Genomic DNA, 19,882 nt, shown 5'->3' with positions numbered 1-19,882 from the left:
TCTATCTAAGGGTTTTTTTTTTTTTTTTTTAAAGCGATACTGCTGGGCTATGGACTATGACCCATTTAGGTGCAATGCAGCCAAAATTACAATTTAAAATGTACCTTTTTATTATTAATAAAGCTTCATGTTATGAGAAGGCTACTTTCTACGACTTTAATACCCTGTAGTCATGGTGAGATAGGTTCCTTAAATCTAAAAAACAAGAATCGAAAAAGAATCGAAAACAGAAGGAGAAATCGATTCTTGGAATCGACTCCAATCGATTCTAGAACCAGGAATTGGAATCGGGCTCGATTCCAAAAAATTAGGAATCGAACAGCCCTGCCTAACAGATAATGTTCCACAATCATGGGATAGCGTTATGTTGAGGTTGTGTAAACCCTATTTTAACGATCTAAGCGCTTGGTCTGAAGCTCATTACGCAGGTACACTTAGGGCGTGTCCGAATCCACTTTGGCTAGTTTAAAGATGGGGAAAATGGTTGGCACATGGTCCAAAAGGAGTGTACCTAGTCTCTTAATGAGTCATGGGTGTGTTTTGGGCGTAAACCAATCTGAGTCTCATCTCCCATTCCCTTTAAAAGCCAGTTGCGCTTGCACCATGGCGGATTCGCTACTTACATGGCGGAATTTGCAAGCGTAAAGACTGAACGCTTCTCCAGAGAGGGGAATCCTTTTATTTTTAATATTTGGCATGTTTGTATGCTGCTGCGCGTCCCTGTGTGTGTAATAAGAAGAGTGTACGCATGTTGTGTACCCGCCTATAAGCGCATATTACTAATGCGCCCTTTATATAACAGAAAAATACTGCGACATTGACTTTAGACCAGGTTTTTGTTGGTCAATGGCGCAGGCGTTTTCAGTTGCCTCAAAATAGCAACATGCCAACAATAGGGCTGAGTAGGGCTGAAACTAGCAAAAAACACTTGCGTCGCGCCTGGCATTGCATTGCGCTGGGTGTATGATAGGGCCCTGTGAAAACGTTAAAAATATATTAATGTCTGCGGTAGGGCTTTTCAAACATTTAAATGCCAGGGACACTCAATCATGATTCCTTTACAAGGGACTTTTTTTCTACAATATATTTGTGTTTTGTTGTTTTTTTGTTTTTGTTTTGTTTTTTACACATTTTTAGCTGAATTAAATGTTATTTTCATTTGTTTAGCACTTTTCACAATTAAATATTTTTCCAAAGCTGCTTAAATAAATGTAGAGCCATGCCACCAGTTTGCAAGCTAAAGGAGGCAGTGGTTATTAAAAACTCCCTAAAGATGAATACGTACAGGTATGTAAACTAGTTATTATGAACATGCATACATGGCAAGGAAGAAGAGGTGAACAAAAGTATATGAAGATTTGCTTATTTCTTGATGTTGAAAACATGAGATAATGAGTTTATATCTATTCGACAGGACAACCCACTATTGAAAAAGTAATAATAAAGTTACGCTTCATTACGGTTACAGATGAAGCTGAGAGAATGCTTTAAAGGATGTTACACTAACCTTAAAATAACATTCTGCTTGAAATAAGACAATGGGAAAGTTTAACCTTCCCAACATTTTAAGGGCCAATTATGCTTTTTTACATTTTCAACTTAATTTAGTGTGTAATGTTGTTGCTTGAGCATGAAAAAGGTCTGCAAAGTTAGCACAAAGTCACTCCAAATTAAGTTATTCTCTATATCAGTAAGCACTGTTTCTGTACTCCCTCAAAGTGATGAGTTTTCTTCTGGGAACGTACAGTACATGTCAAAATATACCTCATTTAAATAATTTCCGTCCAAGGCGTACACAAAATAAAGAGGCAGAGGCCTGATTGAGTTGAGTTAGTGTTGAAAACTTGGTTATGGTAAAGGGTGAGACATTTTCTAAATTCACTCGGAGCTGACCAATCAGAGCACATTGCGCTTTTCAGAAAGAGGGGCTTCATAGAGACAGGAACTAAACAAGGGTGCATTTCCCAAAACGAACTATGGTCGCAAGTTCCGTCATAACCAATTGATTTTGATGGGATTTACGACCATAGTTGGCTAACGATGCTTTTGGGAAATGCACTTCAGAGCGGTACTGACAGACTGGAAGGAGAGGTGCTGCAACAAGGTGAAATATGTGAAAAATAATGGGGTTTTTTGAACATTCAAAGATTAAAACATATTCTAGTAGACCCCAAAAACAAACTCAAAATGTAAAATGGCATAATAGGTCCCCTTTAATGGAATTTTTGAAATACTTTTTTTATAGCATACATTTATTGACCTGTAGGGTTTGGTCACAATGGCAAAAATCAAGTCATTGATTAGTGAGGTTGACTAGTTTTATGTTTTTGTTTTCCTTTTTTAGCGTCTCCTCTCTCTGTGGGTGCGTCTCAATCAGCTCCCTAGCTTCCTAGGTTGTGAATCAGTATATCGTGTACATGAATTCAGGCACCGATAAGGACCCTGGCTCACTACACATTGGGACAATGATGACTCTATTTCCGGCGATGTGACAACGTCACTACTGGTATTTATGAACAACAGCAGAAGTGATATCTTTCCAACATTAATGTTATTTAAAATACATTATGATAAATACTTGGTACATATTTGTGCAACATTTTAGCCATAAATTATAAATGTTAGCTAGATTATGTTCATTACCTGCCTAGCAATGTATGTTTATGTTGAATAATTAAATAATGGTTTCTATTTAAAAAAAAACATCTATCACGTGTCATTATGCGTAGTGAGTTGGTTTGGTTCACGTGGTTTATGTTTCACGCTTCAGAGCTTTCGATAAGGAGCGAACGTTTCAGTGCACTGGTAGGATTTTGCAATTGATGGCCCAGTCCCTGATCAGTGCCCTGTCTGCTGAACTAGGGAGCTGATTGAGAAGCACCCTGTGTTTTGCTCTCCAGATGTGACTGTTACTGGATGGTGTAATGATGAGATGCATGTGTATGTTTTGTAAGGGTGTTTCAGAGGTTTTGTAGCTGTAATGAGCATATGTGACTTCAATGGCTGCTTCCTGCCACCTGACAGCAAAGCACAAAGTGTCAGATTAGAGATGAGACGTTTCTGCTCCCCAGTGGACCTTCAGTCAGGACAGATCCACATGATCACAATGTCATTGTCAGAGCTGTCACTGTCTCGACGCCACACTCATTCATATTTGCTAGTGGACAGAGTATGAGAACAGGGACAAAGAGCAACTTTGTTGAAGGAAACAAGATTATTTTTATTATTATTTGTACAGGATATAAAACGAGTTAATGGTTTTGATTGTCCAATAACTTGCAACAATACAGTGTCAGATAAAACAGTACTTATATTGTGAATTATGGTAACATTTTATTCACTGAAAGCATTATGAAATTGCCAAAAAATGTAAAGGTGCATATTTTTCTATATTATATTATATTATATTCAAACTTTTATGCAGATAAATTGTCAATCAGTGGACTATTGATAATATTAATTGTTTAAATAATTTGATATATTTTATTTCTAATTGCATCTTGACATTAAATTGTTGACATTTCAGCTGTATTCACACTTGATCTCCAGATTAATTAATATTAAAAGATAAAGTATAACTTGGAAACAGTAAAACTTGTTCTCAGTGACAAAGACGTATAAAACATTCAAAATTCAATGTGAGCTAATTAATATTTATGACCTGCATTCTGATATCACCACCTGCTTATGGCCATGTTTAGCCATGACTCATAAAAGTCTCTGACCAACATGTAAACTGCATCAAATGTATCCTTTGCAAAAGCAGTCCCAGAATGCAAATTTTGTGTCACTTTTATTATGTTTTATTATACTTTTATTCAGCAAGGATTAATTAAATTGATCAAAAGTGACAATTTGTTACAGAAGATTTTATTGGAACTTTCTATTCATTAATAAAAAAGTATCATAGTTTACAAAAAAAAAATAAGCAGCACAACTGTTTTCAACATTAATGATAAAAAAAATTTTCTTGAACAGCAAATCATCATATTAGACTGATTTCTGAAGGATCATGTGACACTGAAGACTGGAGTAATGATGCTGAAAATTCAGCTTTTCCATCACAGGAATAAATTACACTTTAAAATAAATTAAAATATGTTATTTTAAATTGTAATAATATTTCACAATATTACTGTTTTTACTGTATAAATGCAGCCTCTGTAAGCATAAGAGATCAAAAACATTGAACATTTTTTGTGTAACATAACAAATATATAACAATAATAATAAATAAAATAATAATATTAATAAAGTAATTTAATAAATTCATGCATCAAATTACCTGACCTATAAGAAAAAAATCATCCAGGTCATTTCATGCTAACTGCCATTCTCATGCTCTTTCCTGTTTCTATGAATGTGATGGAGACGCGCACACACACACACACACACACACACACACACACTAAAGCCTCTGGAGGTCTAGCTGTGGAAGGAAGAAGTGTAGTAGGAGAGCACTGCAGCCATGACTCATCTCCAGTCATAAACACAACACACACACACACACACACACACACACACCCGCACAGACCAGAGACAAGATGAACACTGGGCCTCCTATCACATCAGTAGCAATAAAGGAGGTGGAAACCCAGCAATGGTCACCTCACACCGTTAAACAGGAAGCTGATTTTCTGCTATCTGGGAGCACAGATGTTAGAAGAGCTAAATATGAGACGGGGTATCACGCTGTCCCTCAGACTTTTGAAAGCTGTTTGGGGGCAACTCAAACCGGTTGGATTCCTCTCCACACATGATCATAGTCAAGGTCATCCCTGCTGTGAGGGAAACTGTAAGCATATGAATGGTTTAAATGAGCTGAGGTAATTTCGCAAAATGTGCCGTTTCAGGAAAGTGCGCGAGCAGTACGCAATTCCTATAGCAGCCAGATGGAGCCATTATCAGAGGAGGATTTAATGTCTGTTACTGAACCATATGTGATACTGCAGAGATCCTGCACTCATCTAACTATGCCTTATTTTCTGTCCAACACATGCACACACACACACACACATACATACAGGTTTAAGCTGCTCAGTCAGGAAGAGGGCGAGTACTTCAATGTACCTGTCCCAGCAGAGGGAGAAGAAGGCAATGAGGAATTCCGGCAGAAGTTTGAGGTAAGTGTGTATGGGCTTTTTTTTTTTTTTTTTTTTGGGGTGTGCCAGAGTATATGTGTGTGTGTTTGTCGATCGCTATGTATTTAAATTCCTACTTGAATACCACAACTTCAAAGTCTAGAACCAGACCAATGTATAACAGGCACAGTTAGTTGTGCTGTTGTGTTTTGTTTTGTTTGGTTTCTTTTTGTTTAGTTTTGCTTCTTTTTGTTTTGTTTTTTGTTTCATTTCATTTTGTTTGTTTTTTTGTTTAGTTTTTTTTTTTTTCGTTTTATTTCATTTTTGTTTGTTTTTTGTTTAGTTTCTTTTTGTTTTGTTTTGTTTATTTTTGTTTGTTTTCTTTCATTTTATGTTTCGTTTCATTTTGTGTCTTGTTTTGTTTTTCTATCACTATTTGTTATTTGTATGATGTAATGTAGTAATGTATTGGGCCGGTAGTAGATATATTCTCCATTCTGCATTGGTTTGAAGTCAACCTGAAACTCTGTTCATAACTCATTTTCTATTCATAACTCAATCTGACATGAAAAGAAATAAATGTAAGGCGGGGTTTGATTTTATTAATTGCGTGTTGATTGAATTAAGAAAAGTGGGTGTTACTTAACAGAATGGAGTCAGATGGTTGGAGGAAGGCTTAAAAAGTAAAGGCCCCGATATACTCACAGCGAAGTTCTTTTTTGTTCTTTGCTTAGGGATAAAAAGTAGTTCGAAATACGTGAGCAGTGATATATTGTTAGTGAACATCCAGACGCCGCCCACACTGCTGAGAGTGACGTATAGATGAATATGTAAATGTGCTGCCCGCTTTCCTTTCAATACCAAAATAACCACACAACAAAATGATTATATTTTGATAAAAGATTGTGAAGGCAAACATTTTTATTGGAATATGCTGGTATCATGCCTAATAAGTCGAGGAATGAAAAAAAAAAAGTAAATAGGGCCAGATTTGATTTGATGTTGATTTTCTCTCTCCCAACTAAGTGCAAGAAGGTAAAAGAGAGAGAGGTCTTTGTGCATGAAGCATATATCACTCACTGACAAATCTGGCACAAATAACACATTGGCAAATCCCAGCTTCCTCCCAAAGTAATCACACTCATGTCAACCTGCATTCTGCTCCGTACGTCCCAATTTGAATACAGAATAGAGCTGACTGAGAGGTACCAGCACAAAGCTCCTGAATCCTGGGTTTTTTTCTCCATAGATTGATTCGGGCACATTTTTAAAATCCCCTTTCCTCTGGTTTCCTCTGTCTTTTGAGAGCATATAGTAGTTAGTAGTTCAGACATGTTTCCCACTAAGTTGATAGGTGAAAATGGTCTCGACAGTTGGTTTGTGCCTGTTGGTGCGTGCATGTGATGCGTGTGGCATGCATGTTGTCTGTGCCGTGTGTGTGTGTGAAGGGGCACGGACTGTGCAGGTCTCTGCATAATTCAGATATTCTCGAGAGCAGACCCAGCTGTGGACGTAGTGCATGATGGTATTATTTATGAACAGCCCAATGTGAAGTTTAGCGATGTGTGTGTGTGTGTGTGTGTGTGTGTGTGTGTGTGTGTGTGTGTGCATGTGTGTGTGTGTGTGTGTGTGCATGTGCGTGTGCATGTGTGCGCGCACGCGCGTGTGTGTGTGTGTCTGAGCTGGCAGTTTTCCTACACTGGTGTGATGCATAATGCAAAATGTGAGAAATGGTCAATCTGTCGCTCATCTGATGGCTGGCATTTCACACATCATGGAAGAAAAACTCATCTGTTTAAGTCTTTTTTTTGCCTCTCTCTTTACCTTTTCTCTTTATCCGTCTCTCTCCTTTTGTACTCTGAGACAGTGAGATAGTGAATTGGAACTTACACAACTTAAAGGGTTAGTTCACCCAAAAATTTAAATTCTGTCATTTATTACTCACTCTTGTGTCATTCCACATCCTTAAGACCTTCGGAACACAAATTAAGATCATTTTCTTAAGATCAGAGGTTTCTGTCTCTCTTTTAGTAACTTAATGGTTACATTATTTCAAAATAATAATAATAACAGCATAATAACAACTTATTTATTTTACATATTGCAAACATTTATTATTACTATTAACAGTTTATATTGCCAAGATGATGATGATGATTATAAAGTTGAAGAGGATGATTATAATTATATTATATAAACGACTGTATATTAAATGACTTATTATATCATGTAATTATATAAACTGGAATTTATATTAAGTTACAAGGCAGCATAATTAAGTTGTTTTTGAATTATGAAGCAGCCTTTGTGTTGTCTGTGATGGCTCTGTAGGCAGCTCACAAGCTTTAGAGCAATTCTGTCATAGATTAGCATCACATCTGGTGTCTTGTTCCGATCTGTGTTGTTCGATTTTTGCTGGCTGAGAATAAATGACCCTGCATTCCCAGCATGCTTCAAGACCGAATGGTTATGAGGGGAAAATGCTTAGGCTCTATTTGAGAGCATCAGGATGGGCGATGTAGGAAAGGCTAGCGAGTCAGTTCCTCTTTATAGGGTGTTTGCGGTCAGGGCGAAGGGGGCAGATGAAGGATTGGCCTGTTGGTGCTCATATTGAGCTCATTAAGTCCGAGTCTGTATCAGGCTACCTGCCAGCAGCTCCATCACACATACGCACACAGACTGACCGGCAGGCCTCCCTCAGGATCCGTGTCAGTAACACAGAGACGGTCATTCCTGTTCCTGTGCTGTAGGACCAGAACGCCCACATCTCACAACACTCGGAGCCGTAGCCTCATGTCAACTTTTGTTCCCGCGTCGTGAGTTATAGCCAGATTTGGCTCAGCATGAAAACAGAGACAGGGAAGTGACTCATTATCTCACACTCATTTTGGATCAACTCATGTTTTATATGGATACAAATGTTCATATAGACTCAACTTGCCCAGGGGTCAATGACGTGACGCTCTTTTTTTTTCTTTTCTTTTCTTTTTTTTTTTAATCCGAATCCATTACATTATTTAAAAAGAACATTTTCTAACACTAATTACTTACTTAGAAACTTCTTTGCCAAGTGGCACACTTCTTAATTTAAGCTTAAGCACTCTGTTGGTACTACTCTACAAGTCAATCACAAAAAGTCACTATAATAAATGTCAGATTTTATATATATATATATTTAATTCATTTATTAGCACAAAAAGATTACCAGCACGTTAGATTTTGGATCAGCATAAATCCTTATCATTTTGTGATGACTTTGCATTGATAAGGGACAACACAAACTATGAAAACACATTTTATTGAATAAAAAAACTAAAGGTGCTGTGTATAATGTGTACATAACTATGTTTTCAGTGGTACATAAAGACCTTACATAATGAATCATTATGTTTTTATTATCTTAGAATGGGCCATTTCTATCACATACACCGCGGGTCCCCCCTCCATGTCAAGTCACCATTATGCGCCGGCATGTTTCTACAGCAGCCCTAAACAGACAAACACTCTACAGAGCAAATTTCGTTACTATGTTGATGTTCTTCTAAATCGTTCGTGTTTTTAGAGGTAGCTTGCATCGTCGCTACGTTGAATACGCACGAAGAAGTAGTAGTAGTAGTAGTAGTAGTCACCTGGTTTATTAGAAGCAGAGGCTGTTCTTTGTTAGAAGTAAGAAGAAACCTCATTGCTCCACTGGCTACTCTGCTGTCTCAGACGATGACATCTTTATCTTGTGTCGGCCAGACGGCCACCGTAGCTTCTCCGAAAGGGAGGGGTGCAAGGGGTGTGCGCCGTTAGTTGCAGTTCGCAACCTCGCCGCTAGATGCTGCTAAAATTTACACATTGCACCTTTAATGTCACCATTGTCCTTTAATGTTATTTTATGTTATGTTATGAAAATGATTATTGTGATTAATGAATTGCAAGTCACTTTTTTAGGACAGTGTAAATGTACATTAAACACTGATAATACTAAAGCTTTTATTATGTTTTATTATTTGCACTAACTACATTAACAATAAATGCAATTTGCATTGCAACATTACATTTTTCAGTCTGTATTTTTGTTATGGCTTTGTGAAAAAGTATGGTATATTTATAGATAAAGTAGATATAATTGGTAGATATAAATCATATCTACTCTGGTTTTCCTGATGCACTGATTCAACATGGAAATCTAAAGAAGTTCAAATCACCAATAAATAAATCTCCTTTTATAAAGAGGTATTTCAGCTTCACACACAATGCAATTTTTTATCAGTAATTTTAATCAATGATTTCATCTTGAATAAAAATAATAAAAAGGAATAATTAACTAAACATTTTCTTCGCTACTAAAAAAAAGATGTTAAATAGGGTCTGCTGAGAATACTGCTGAGTGATAAATAAGTATTTTGAAAACAGCTGAGCTGGCACGTTAGCATTGCTAATTTTGGTGAACTCTTCCCCAAGACTGCCTTTCATCCCTGTATGAAAACAGTATTATTTCTGCATGATGCCATCTTTTGTGGATGTGTGCATTTCTGTTTATATATGTGTGTGTGTCAGAGGTGTAATCAAGAACTGTTAAGTCGTCTCGCCTAATAGCTGCCCTCCTGTTGATAGCATCTTCTCAACTTTTATTCACCTGTAATTTGACCTGTCAAGATGTGACCACCTCCCTCCACATCTCACCACTATGAACAAATGACTTCCTCTCATGGTTTTGCTCTTTTTTTTTTTGTTCTTTCTCACTCCACCCTCCACACTGCTGTGCAGAAATGACTGTATTTGTGTGCAGTGAAGCGCGGTGAAAGCGACGCATTCAGCTCAGTGGAAATCTACCCACATTAGCATTTGTCTCTTTTTCATTTTTATCCCTCCCTTCCCATTCTCTCTTTCTTCCTCTCTTGCATCCATCCTGTCCATTCTGAATCAGACAAATAAAATTGTCACTGGGTCGTCGGGCAGAGCGTTTGTTGTTGCATGTCTGTGTGAGTGCTTGTGGATGGGTTTTACTGCTGCGCAGAATATGGCTGAGATGTTTGCTTTCACAAAAGAAACACTGCCTTAGTCCAGTGATGAGGCTCTTAGCTGGATACAGAGCTAATCGCTCGTTCACGCCCTGCAATCGATGGAGGAGGAGAAGGTGGAGAGTGTTTTGTGTGTGCATGTATGGTGTGTGTGTTAGCAGAGATCAATGGCGCCACTCAACTTGTGGTTTTGGTGGAGAGATAGAGCTTCTTTTAAATGGCTTTTCCCCAGAGGCCACATGTCCCTGACCACAGATCTACAGATCGGACCTACTGAACTACTGAGAGATGGGGAAAAACTCTATGAGCTATGTTAGAGGGATTGTTCAGCCACAAATGAAGATTCTGTCATCATTTATTCTTTTTTCCCCCTGTGGAACACAAAATGAGAAATTTTGAAGAATGTGCTGGTTGCTCTTTTCCAAACAATTATATTAAATGGAGACTGGAACCTTAAAGCTTCAAAAAGGGTGCAAAACCATTGAAACGGATCATAAAGTGATATATACAACATATATACAACTGACAGTCCTCTCCTCCAGTAAGCTGTTAACTGTAATGTTTCCAGATGTGCCCAAAAAGCAGTGAGCAATAATTTCCAGATAACATCCCTTCTATTGTTTTCTGTCAGTCCCATGAATTAAATGAAAAAATCCTATTATATAATTTTATTTAAAAAATAAATAAAATAGAAAACTTGCAGATATTCAAAAAATATTTAAATAAAACATATATTTAAATAAATATTTGCAGTCCGTAACTTTTTTTGGTTCAAAATTATTCAAAATAAATTTTTGAGCCAGTACATAACCAGCCAGTGTTCAAAACTATCTCTTTGACTTCCCAATTTACAAAGGTAAGCTTGTAAAAATGTAAGCTTGTAAAGGTAAGCTTGTAAAAAAATTTTCTAATCCGGATGGTACTGGTGGGTTTCCACGGGAAATTCGAGCATGCAACCGTTCGTCTTTGCGTCATTACATGCGTCATGAGTCCCAGCTAGTAGGTTATATGGCATATGGGAGGATGCTACAGGTGGCGGATCATTTATAGACTTTTCTAACAGCAGCTGCAATAAAGAAAAATCATTTTGATTGCGGATTTTAATCCAGAAAGGTCCAAATAACAATCATCAGTGACAACTAGAGATTCACCTGTAGTCAAAAGCAAAAGACTTCCGACTGCGGAGTGGCTACAGAAATTGAACTCTATAGGTAACGCTAATACACACTAAATACACAGTCACGCAAATTGCAACAATTTGAGAACAAAGTGTAACAATAATAATAATTTGCATGGTTTGACGTGATATGAGTTAAGCGGCCGTTAGATTTAATCACTATTGGCAATGCGATTTATTGCTTTTTTTTTCTCAGTTGGTCAGAACAAAAATGGCAGACATGTTACTTGTTCAGATGACATTTTCCAGTGAAAATTCCTAATTTGGACATACTTCCAAGATGTATAATCTGTGATTCCTAAGTACAGTATCCACATCGGTGCGGTGACTGACACCAAACATTGGATTCATCGCTGAGGATTCGTGCAAAGGCACAACCCACGTAAAAATGATAATTCTGCAAATAACTGCAATTGCAGGTTTCAAACAGAGATGGCGACAAAGAGGCAAAACTTACAGACTGCAGCTTTAAATATTTAAAAAGGTAGACAGATATATTTAAATATTCAAATAAAATATAAACAGATATTTAAATAAATATTTATATAAAACAGATATTTAAATAAATATTTTAAAAAACAGAGATATTCATTTCATGTAAATAAGTAGATATTAAAATTGTAAAAGCATCATAAACGTGGTATATATGACTTTTGTGGTATATTCAAAGACTTCTGTTATATAATAGATTGGGTGAAGAACAGATTGAAATATAAGATGTTGATTGACAGTCCTCCCCTCCAGTTAACTGGAGCTATTAACTGGAATGATGAGCCAGTGAATTGAACTCACAAAACAAATCAGTTCAATTTGTTAACAAATCATTCAAATGAACTCAATGAAAAGATTCACTGCACAGTGTGTTTATCGAATAACTACTTTTTCATCGAATAACTACTTTAATTTTGTTATTCAGAATATTTCATATTTAGTCATTTGGACCACTTTTGATGCTTTTGAGTGTTTTTTGACGCTTGAGGGCTCCAGTCCCCAATCATTGTAATAGTATTGAACAGAGCAGTCGGTACTAGGGCTGTATTTTAATCGCGATAACGATATCTGCTTCTCTCGATTGATTTTAAATAATCGTCACGATATTGGTCCGTTCGTTATTTAGCCTGAAAACTTGTTTTTTCTTTGGGATATGCTTGTGGTTGCCAAATGCAAAGAGTTTAAATCCCCCAAATAGTGCTTTTCCCCTTAAAATTATATACCTTCTTCCCGGTGTTTTACTTAATCTGTGCAATCTGGCAACTCTGTGCACGCGCTCCCTCTAAATGCGGAAGAAGCGCTGATGAAAACAAACATGTCGCTGGAGTTTAGCGATCTCCACAGCGAAATTCTGCTTCAATGAAAGTGTCATACAGCCAGTCTTTGTTTCTTCACAAGCCACTTGTACTATTTGTGTGACTAAATCTGCCATGGTCAAACCTTCAGCGATTAATTTCAACAAATGCAACATGGAACATAACTTTTAATTATTGGAAATAATATTAGGAGTTTCGCCGTTTTATCTTTTGAAGTTCCTAAGGTTTTACCAGTTTTCATAATGTTAATCTGTTGAAAATGATCCCGACACTAGGACGTTCTAAAACTCTTAACATGAAAATGCCTAACGTGAAAAGGCTTAACGTGGCTTAATTAACTAAGTGACATTAAAAGACCAAACTTAGTATACACTATACTAATAAAGCATACTATACAGAAAAGTTGGTTTATGCAGAATTTGATCTTTTAATATCACTTAGGCTACATTAAGTGACGTAAGCTTTTTCTTTAACTGTTTTCTATGGGAGGAAAACAATTAACGTGTAACTAAACACATTGCGTTCATATTCTGGGCTCATCTGCTTTGCGGTACAGTATGGTTTATTATGATGTTTACGGTCTTTTAATATCACTGTCTTAGTACATTAAGCCACGTTAAGCGTTTTTCACGTTAAGCATTTTAGAATGTCCCTAGCCATATCAAAGAGCATTGTTCTTTGCTTTACGAATTTGCAGGGCAATCTGAATCTGTGGTTTGTCTCATTTGCAAACGAATTGTGTTGCTTTAAAAATCTAATGTGAATACAGATTACGAAGCGCTCACCAAAACCATGTGTTTTGTATTGATTTACCATCTAACGAAGTTATCATAGTTGGTTAAATGAAGTCGGTGTGCCACCTACAGGCCTTTTTGGTGAAGTGTAGGTTTGTAAAGAATGTGCAAAAAGACCATAACTACATTAACCTTTTTGATAGAATAATCGTGATAAATAATCGTGATTATAATTTTGAGCGAAATAATCGTGATTATCAGTTTAACCATTATCGTGCAGCCCTAGTCGGTACATTATTCTAAATTTCTCATTTTATGTTCTACAGAAGGAAGTCACTCATACAGGTTTGGAACAACACGAGGGTGGGTAAATAATGACAGAATTTTAGTTTTATTTGGTAGAAAAGAGGCAAAGATGTGTGAGTGCGGCTGAGTGCTGGGCAGCCGGTCCGTGTTTGTCTGCAGGGACAGTGTGAAGTGTGGCGTCTGAACAGTAGGGACTGGGTTAATGGAATTCTATGCTAGACTGAGCTGCATGCCAGCCTCACAATATGGCAGCAGTTTGAAAATTAAAATTGAATGTACTCCAAAAGGCTGTGAGAGAGAGGGCAGTGAGACAGGAGCGTGTGGGATGGGCCGAGGGGACCCAAGCAATCCTACACATTCATTCTGCTGGTAAACAACAGTGGAATCCTGGGAAAAGAGAGACGCATGCAGAAATTCATTTGGAATGATTGAAAATGTGTCTGAATTGAAATCAGCTCAGCATGTTTTTAATTATAGTCACCTCTTGTACATCACATCATGTTAGTGGCATGTGTAATTTAAAGGGTTAGTTCACCCAAAAAATGAAAATTCTGTCATTAATTACTCACCCTCTTGTTGTTCCACACCCGTAAGACTTTCATTCATCTCCAGAACAAAAAATGAAGAACTACCACTTTGACGCTTCAAAAAGTTCATAAAGAGATCATAAAACTAATCCATATGAATGTAGCTATTTAGTCCAAATTTTCTGAGGAGACTCGATTGATTTATATGATGAACAGATTAAATTTGGGCTTTTATTCACATGTAAACATTGATCAGTGAACATAAACAGAAGCTCAACCGAACATTCTTGACGTGCGAGAACAAACCTCGTTGGTTCTCGCACACGTCAAGCGAACATGCTTGAGCTTCCGTTTACATCACCTGATGTGTGAGTTGATGAATGTTTATATGTGAATGAAAGCCTAAATTCAATCTGTTCATCAGTTTCCTGTCAGTTTGATTATTAATAAATAAATGTATTATTAAATAAATATTGAAATAATGCAGATATATTTAATATTTTTTAAATATTTAAGATATTTAAATAAGTATTAAAATAAAACATACATATTTAAAAATATTTATATAAAACAGATATTTAAACAAATTTCTAAAGAAAGACATTTTAATAAATAAATAAAATAAATATTTATTTACAACATTTATCTAAATATATCTTTTAAATATATCTATAAAATGATGATGGACAGAGAGGTTTAAATAAATAAGTAAGAAGTAAATATTCAAATAAAACACATAAATATTTTAAATATTTGTATAAAATATAGATATTTAAATAAATATTTAAAAAGCTAGATAGACAAACAAATATTAAATAGTGTTTGCAGTGCATAAAACGCAAAGTAAGAAATTTTGACACTGTTGTGTTTGTGCCTGGGCCCAAGTGCTATGCAAACGTGTTGTGAATGAAAAAAGCTTTTAGAGCATTTGAGACAGTGTTTGTGTGTGTGTGTGTGTGTGTGTGTGTGTGTGTGTGTGTCCGTGACCTGTTGCTAGGCTGCAGTAGGTGTGATTGGCTCACAGCTGTAGATAATGGATCAGTTCTCAGTGGACTGTGAAGGATAAAGTTGGTGAACAAGGAAATCGCCAGTACAATTCACCTCAACCTGCAGCCGACCGGGCCTAATGACTATGGCCTGTGACCGCACACACACTTAATACAGAAGGAACCACAGACATTTACACAGGCCGTCTGTCATTCCGTAGCATGCCAGCTTGGGCAGCGAGATCCCTGCCAGAAACTAAACGTTCACCCAGGGAGAGCGAGAGACACACACACACACACACACACACAAACCGCCACAGTTTAACAGACACACACCCACTTCCTCTATGTCTAACAAACACTTTAGAGCTGTTTTACAAATGCTGCCAAAGACATATTTAATATCTCTCTTTGTATTACAGATACATGCTGTCTCTTTCACACATGCACACAATAGCCAAAAATTGCTTCATCTGCAGTCTGGGTGACAGGTTTACCCAGCGTTTGCTGAATCATGTGTTTGACAGATTTAGCAAGGACGTGATGAATAGACCTGCTTAAGAAATTCAGTAACATCAACAGAGAAAAACAAACAAGGGATGTCAGTCATGTCAGGCTGTGGCTCGTTCTTATGTTTGTGTGTGTCTGTGGGTCAGGTTTTGCCTACAAGTGTAAATCCTGAAATCGCCTACATTGTGGAAACCAGCAAACGATAAGTGAAAAATTAGAAAAAGACGAGAAATATAGATTAGACGGTGCTTGGGAAGACATACGGAGCAGTTGTTTTTTGTTTTATTTATTTATTTGCTCATGCTTCCTAGTGCCTCGCTGTCTTCTTGCACTCCTTTCACTATTTCATGAACCTCTTCTCATTGCTGTGCTCTCAATCGTTGCACATTCTCGAAGACAAGACGAATAGATTTCAAACAATTTTGAAGTGTGGCTCACAAGTGGACATGCAACGTAATGTTGTGACTTTCTTGTCACAGATTAGCTGTCAACTAGTCACCGACTTAAAAACAATTACAGTATTTATCAGTATCATCAATATTGTATGTATATATCAATATTTTTGGCCTTTTTGTAAATTGTGTATAAATAAGTCTCCAAATGATGCATGGTATATCTGTACTGTATCGGCTAATATTAGAGTTTTTTTTTATTGATCTGTATTTATTGATCCTAATTATTTCATACACATTACCCATATTGCTTTCATCTAACACTCACTGAATGTTAAAAACTCTAATAATTTAGTAAGACTCTTAAATGTCATGTTTAACAAATCTCATAATCGATATGTATTTATCATACTGAATTATAATGTTGTGGTGCCCAAATTCACTTGTAGCATTTAAAATGGTTGATTTAAAGGGGTCATGAACTGTTGTTTTATGGTTTTATAGTGTTTCTTGGGGTGCACTTGTAATGTTAATATGCTTTTTACATCAAAAATTGTCATAATTTAGAAATAAAGGGCATTTTTCCTACCCTGATTTTAACCCTTTTATTTAAGCGCTCTGTTTTAAGAGGCATGCCTGCTGTGAGACTTCAGTGTAAATGCCCACTGCTGTGATTGGCTAATATCTTTCCATTTGAAATAGCTAAGTATTACTCTCTCTTTTAGCACGTTTTTACCATTACAGCTCTCAAGGTTAGCTAATAATGAAAAGTGCTGAATTACATTTAGATCTATGGCATTATATTTAGATCATGGCATGAAAGGCTGCAGTCATGAAAAGCCGATCTCAGACATGTTTTTGAGCGCATGAAAGCAGTGATCTCGTCATTGCAACTTAATTTCTGCACACTAACGAATGCTTTCATCGTCACTAACAGTGCAAATGCAATATAACTAGAGATTCGTTGAATAAAACGGGAGTTTTGGCGCGAGTGTCTCGCACTGTTTGATTGACAGCTCAAACGATTGGAAAGGGAGCGTTCTTTGATCATTTTCTTTATATAATTTAATCATCGTTTAAATAACAGATTATTTTCATCGTACTAAGAGAAATAAGTTGACCGTTTAGTCACTGGTTTGATTTACTGACACATCTGACTGTACATGAATCATTACATATCAGATCAGGCATTAGAATTAACACAGTTTCTTACATGTTGTTGCATTACTTTCGAGTCCATATCGTAAAAGTCTGTTTGCAAAGCCTGCGCGGAAATGCGATTGATTTACCAAAGAATCCACAGTAAAATACCGAATACAAATAAATAAAGCTCAACTGAGACAATCACATTGTTGGAAATAAATAACCATATTCCTAGCATAAGGTTCCTTTGAAAGGTAATGTTATTTTTAGTCCTGTATCGCTCTTCTCTCCTCCTCATCTCATTAACACGCCAGTGGGCGGGGCTAACGTTGCAATGATGAAGTAGGCGTTGATTTCTTCTGTGGAGGCGGGGTTTCACCTATCTATAGGCACATTCCAGGATCGGTCGTTCAATGGGCCAATAAGCGCTTTTATTGGACTAACAAGGAAGTTTTCAGTTCTGAAACTTGCAGGATATTCTTATAGTATGATGACCTCTTATATATCAAAAGCTTAAGGAAAAGTTGATTTCTCAATTCACGACCCCTTTAAGTAGTTATTAATACATTTATTTATTTAGAAAATATAGTGCAATATTTTAATTTATCTGTTTATAGCCATAACATGGAAATAATTATCAGCTTATTGCTACCAGCCAAAATTTTAATATGGTGCATCCCTAGGTTTCTGTGATTGTTGGTTTTAGGAGTAGGGGAAAGAAAATATCATTAGCTCAGTATAAAAACAATAGAAGTCAAATGGAAGTCACCAGCATGCTAGACAAACAAACACGTGTATGTGTGTCTGACCCCACAATAACACAAGCTTATTGTTTCTTTTTGCTGTTTCCCAACAGAGAGCTAAAATCGGTCCCAGCAAAACAACAGACGGCTCTTCCTCCAACGCCATCTCCAAATTCGACAGCAATGGCAACCGGGACCGCATGAAACTGTCCGACTTCAACTTTCTCATGGTGCTGGGCAAGGGTAGCTTTGGAAAGGTAACTCTCACTCTTGTCTTTCACTCTGTCTCTCTCTCTGTGTATCCGGTAGGCTCGCTGGTGCTTCGAGCAGCAGGTAGTCTTGAGCTGTGAGGTTACTCTAAACAACTAAGATTACTGGAGCGCAGGACTAAAAGACAGCGAGAGGGGAAATAGGAGGGTGAGTGGGCATCCTCATGTAGGCTCATGTTCCAGCTGCTGCCAGTTACCATGGCAACAGGATTTTAAAATGATATTATTGATATGTTGAGGTGTAGTGCTAGACCTCTGTCGGCATCATTAGCCGAGACTCTGTTTGATGTCGTCCACATCACGACAGACGTGGTCTGACCCGTCCAGTTCGGTGCTGCGACCAAACATCAGACACAATTGTCTGTACGTGACTCTGAGGCTCTCTGCAATCTCATACACTCATGTTCAGATAGGAAAGTCAGTGCTGACGTCAGCCAGAACTTGCAGTCTGAAAAATAATTATTTTAATCTGTATTTGTTTTTCAGAACTTACCAGCTTTAATGAGGGAAAGGAAAACAGTCCAATGAAGCATTGCAAATGACAACCTAATTAAAAGCAATGGAGAAAAATAAAACTATTGATTTAAAGATGTTGATGCATATAGAATGTAGGGTTACTGACTCTGCATTGCTCTCCGTGCTTCATGGAAGTGGGAGGGCGCCGTTTGCTTGTTCCAGTTCTCTGATTGGTGTAGATTTTTTCTACAAAATCATGGGTAATGTCATTCTTCGTCAGGAATTCTGCAGTTAAACCCAGTATTTAAAAAATAAGTTGAAATAATGCTGGCTGATGGCTTCAAGAAAAGTATATACCACTGTTAACAGTTAAGTTAAAGGGTTAGTTCACCCAAAAATGAAAATTCTGTCATTAATTACTCACCCTCATGACACCCGTAAGACCTTCGTTCATCTTCAGAACACAAATTAAGATATTTTTGATGAAATTCGATGGCTCAGTGAGGCCTCCATTGACAGCTATTTAATTAACACTTTCAGATGCCCAGAAAGCTACTAAAGACATATTTAAAACAGTTCATGTGACTACAGTGGTTCAACCTTAATGTTATCAACCTTAAAGCGATGAGAATACTTTTTGTGCACCAAAAAAACAAAATAATGACCTTATTCAACAATATCTAGTGAAGGGCGATTTCAAAACACTGCTTCATGAAGCTTCGAAGCTTTACGAATCTTTTGTTTCGAATCAGCGGTTCGGAGTGTGTATCAAACTGTCAAAGTCACACCCCCAGATGGTGAACCATTGAAATTTCGAAACACTTATGAAGTAACGAAGCCTCGTTTACTGAAATCACATGACTTTAGCAGTTTGATACACGCTCCGAACCACTGATTCGAAACAAAAGATTCGTAAAGCTTTGAAGCTTCGTAAAGCAGTGTTTTCAAATCGCATATCACTAGATATTGTTGAATAAAGTCGTTATTTTGTTTTTTTTGGCGCACAAAAAGTATTCTCTTTTCTATAGAAATAGAAAAACACTGTTGTTTTATGTAACATAGATTGTCAGTCGATAGCCTACTAAAACATTCCTTCATCAGTGACTGCTGCTAAAAGCTAAAGTAGCAAAAAAGATGCTCATTAAGAAAATTATTTTCAAGTGTAAATGGGAGAAGGAGCTTCAAAGCCTGACAAATGTGCACTTTCATGAGTCCAGTTGTGTGATTATGGGTTTGATGCAG

General features: G+C 36.9%; 1 protein-coding gene across 3 annotated transcripts in view; it reads left to right on the top strand.

Annotated features, from left to right (window-relative positions):
- prkcbb (protein kinase C, beta b) overlaps positions 1 to 19,882 on the top strand; it is a 140,004-nt gene that overhangs the window by 69,434 nt on the left and 50,688 nt on the right. For all 3 annotated transcript variants that reach the window (XM_051887476.1, XM_051887475.1, XM_051887477.1), the window contains 2 exons: positions 5,027 to 5,123; positions 18,029 to 18,172. In XM_051887476.1, coding sequence (XP_051743436.1) covers positions 5,027 to 5,123; positions 18,029 to 18,172 — 241 coding nt within the window. The remainder of the gene's footprint in view (positions 1 to 5,026; positions 5,124 to 18,028; positions 18,173 to 19,882) is intronic.

This window comes from Ctenopharyngodon idella, chromosome 3 (assembly GCF_019924925.1).
Source record: "Ctenopharyngodon idella isolate HZGC_01 chromosome 3, HZGC01, whole genome shotgun sequence".
NCBI lineage: Eukaryota > Metazoa > Chordata > Actinopteri > Cypriniformes > Xenocyprididae > Ctenopharyngodon > Ctenopharyngodon idella.
This window is presented reverse-complemented; position numbering and strand designations above follow the sequence as displayed.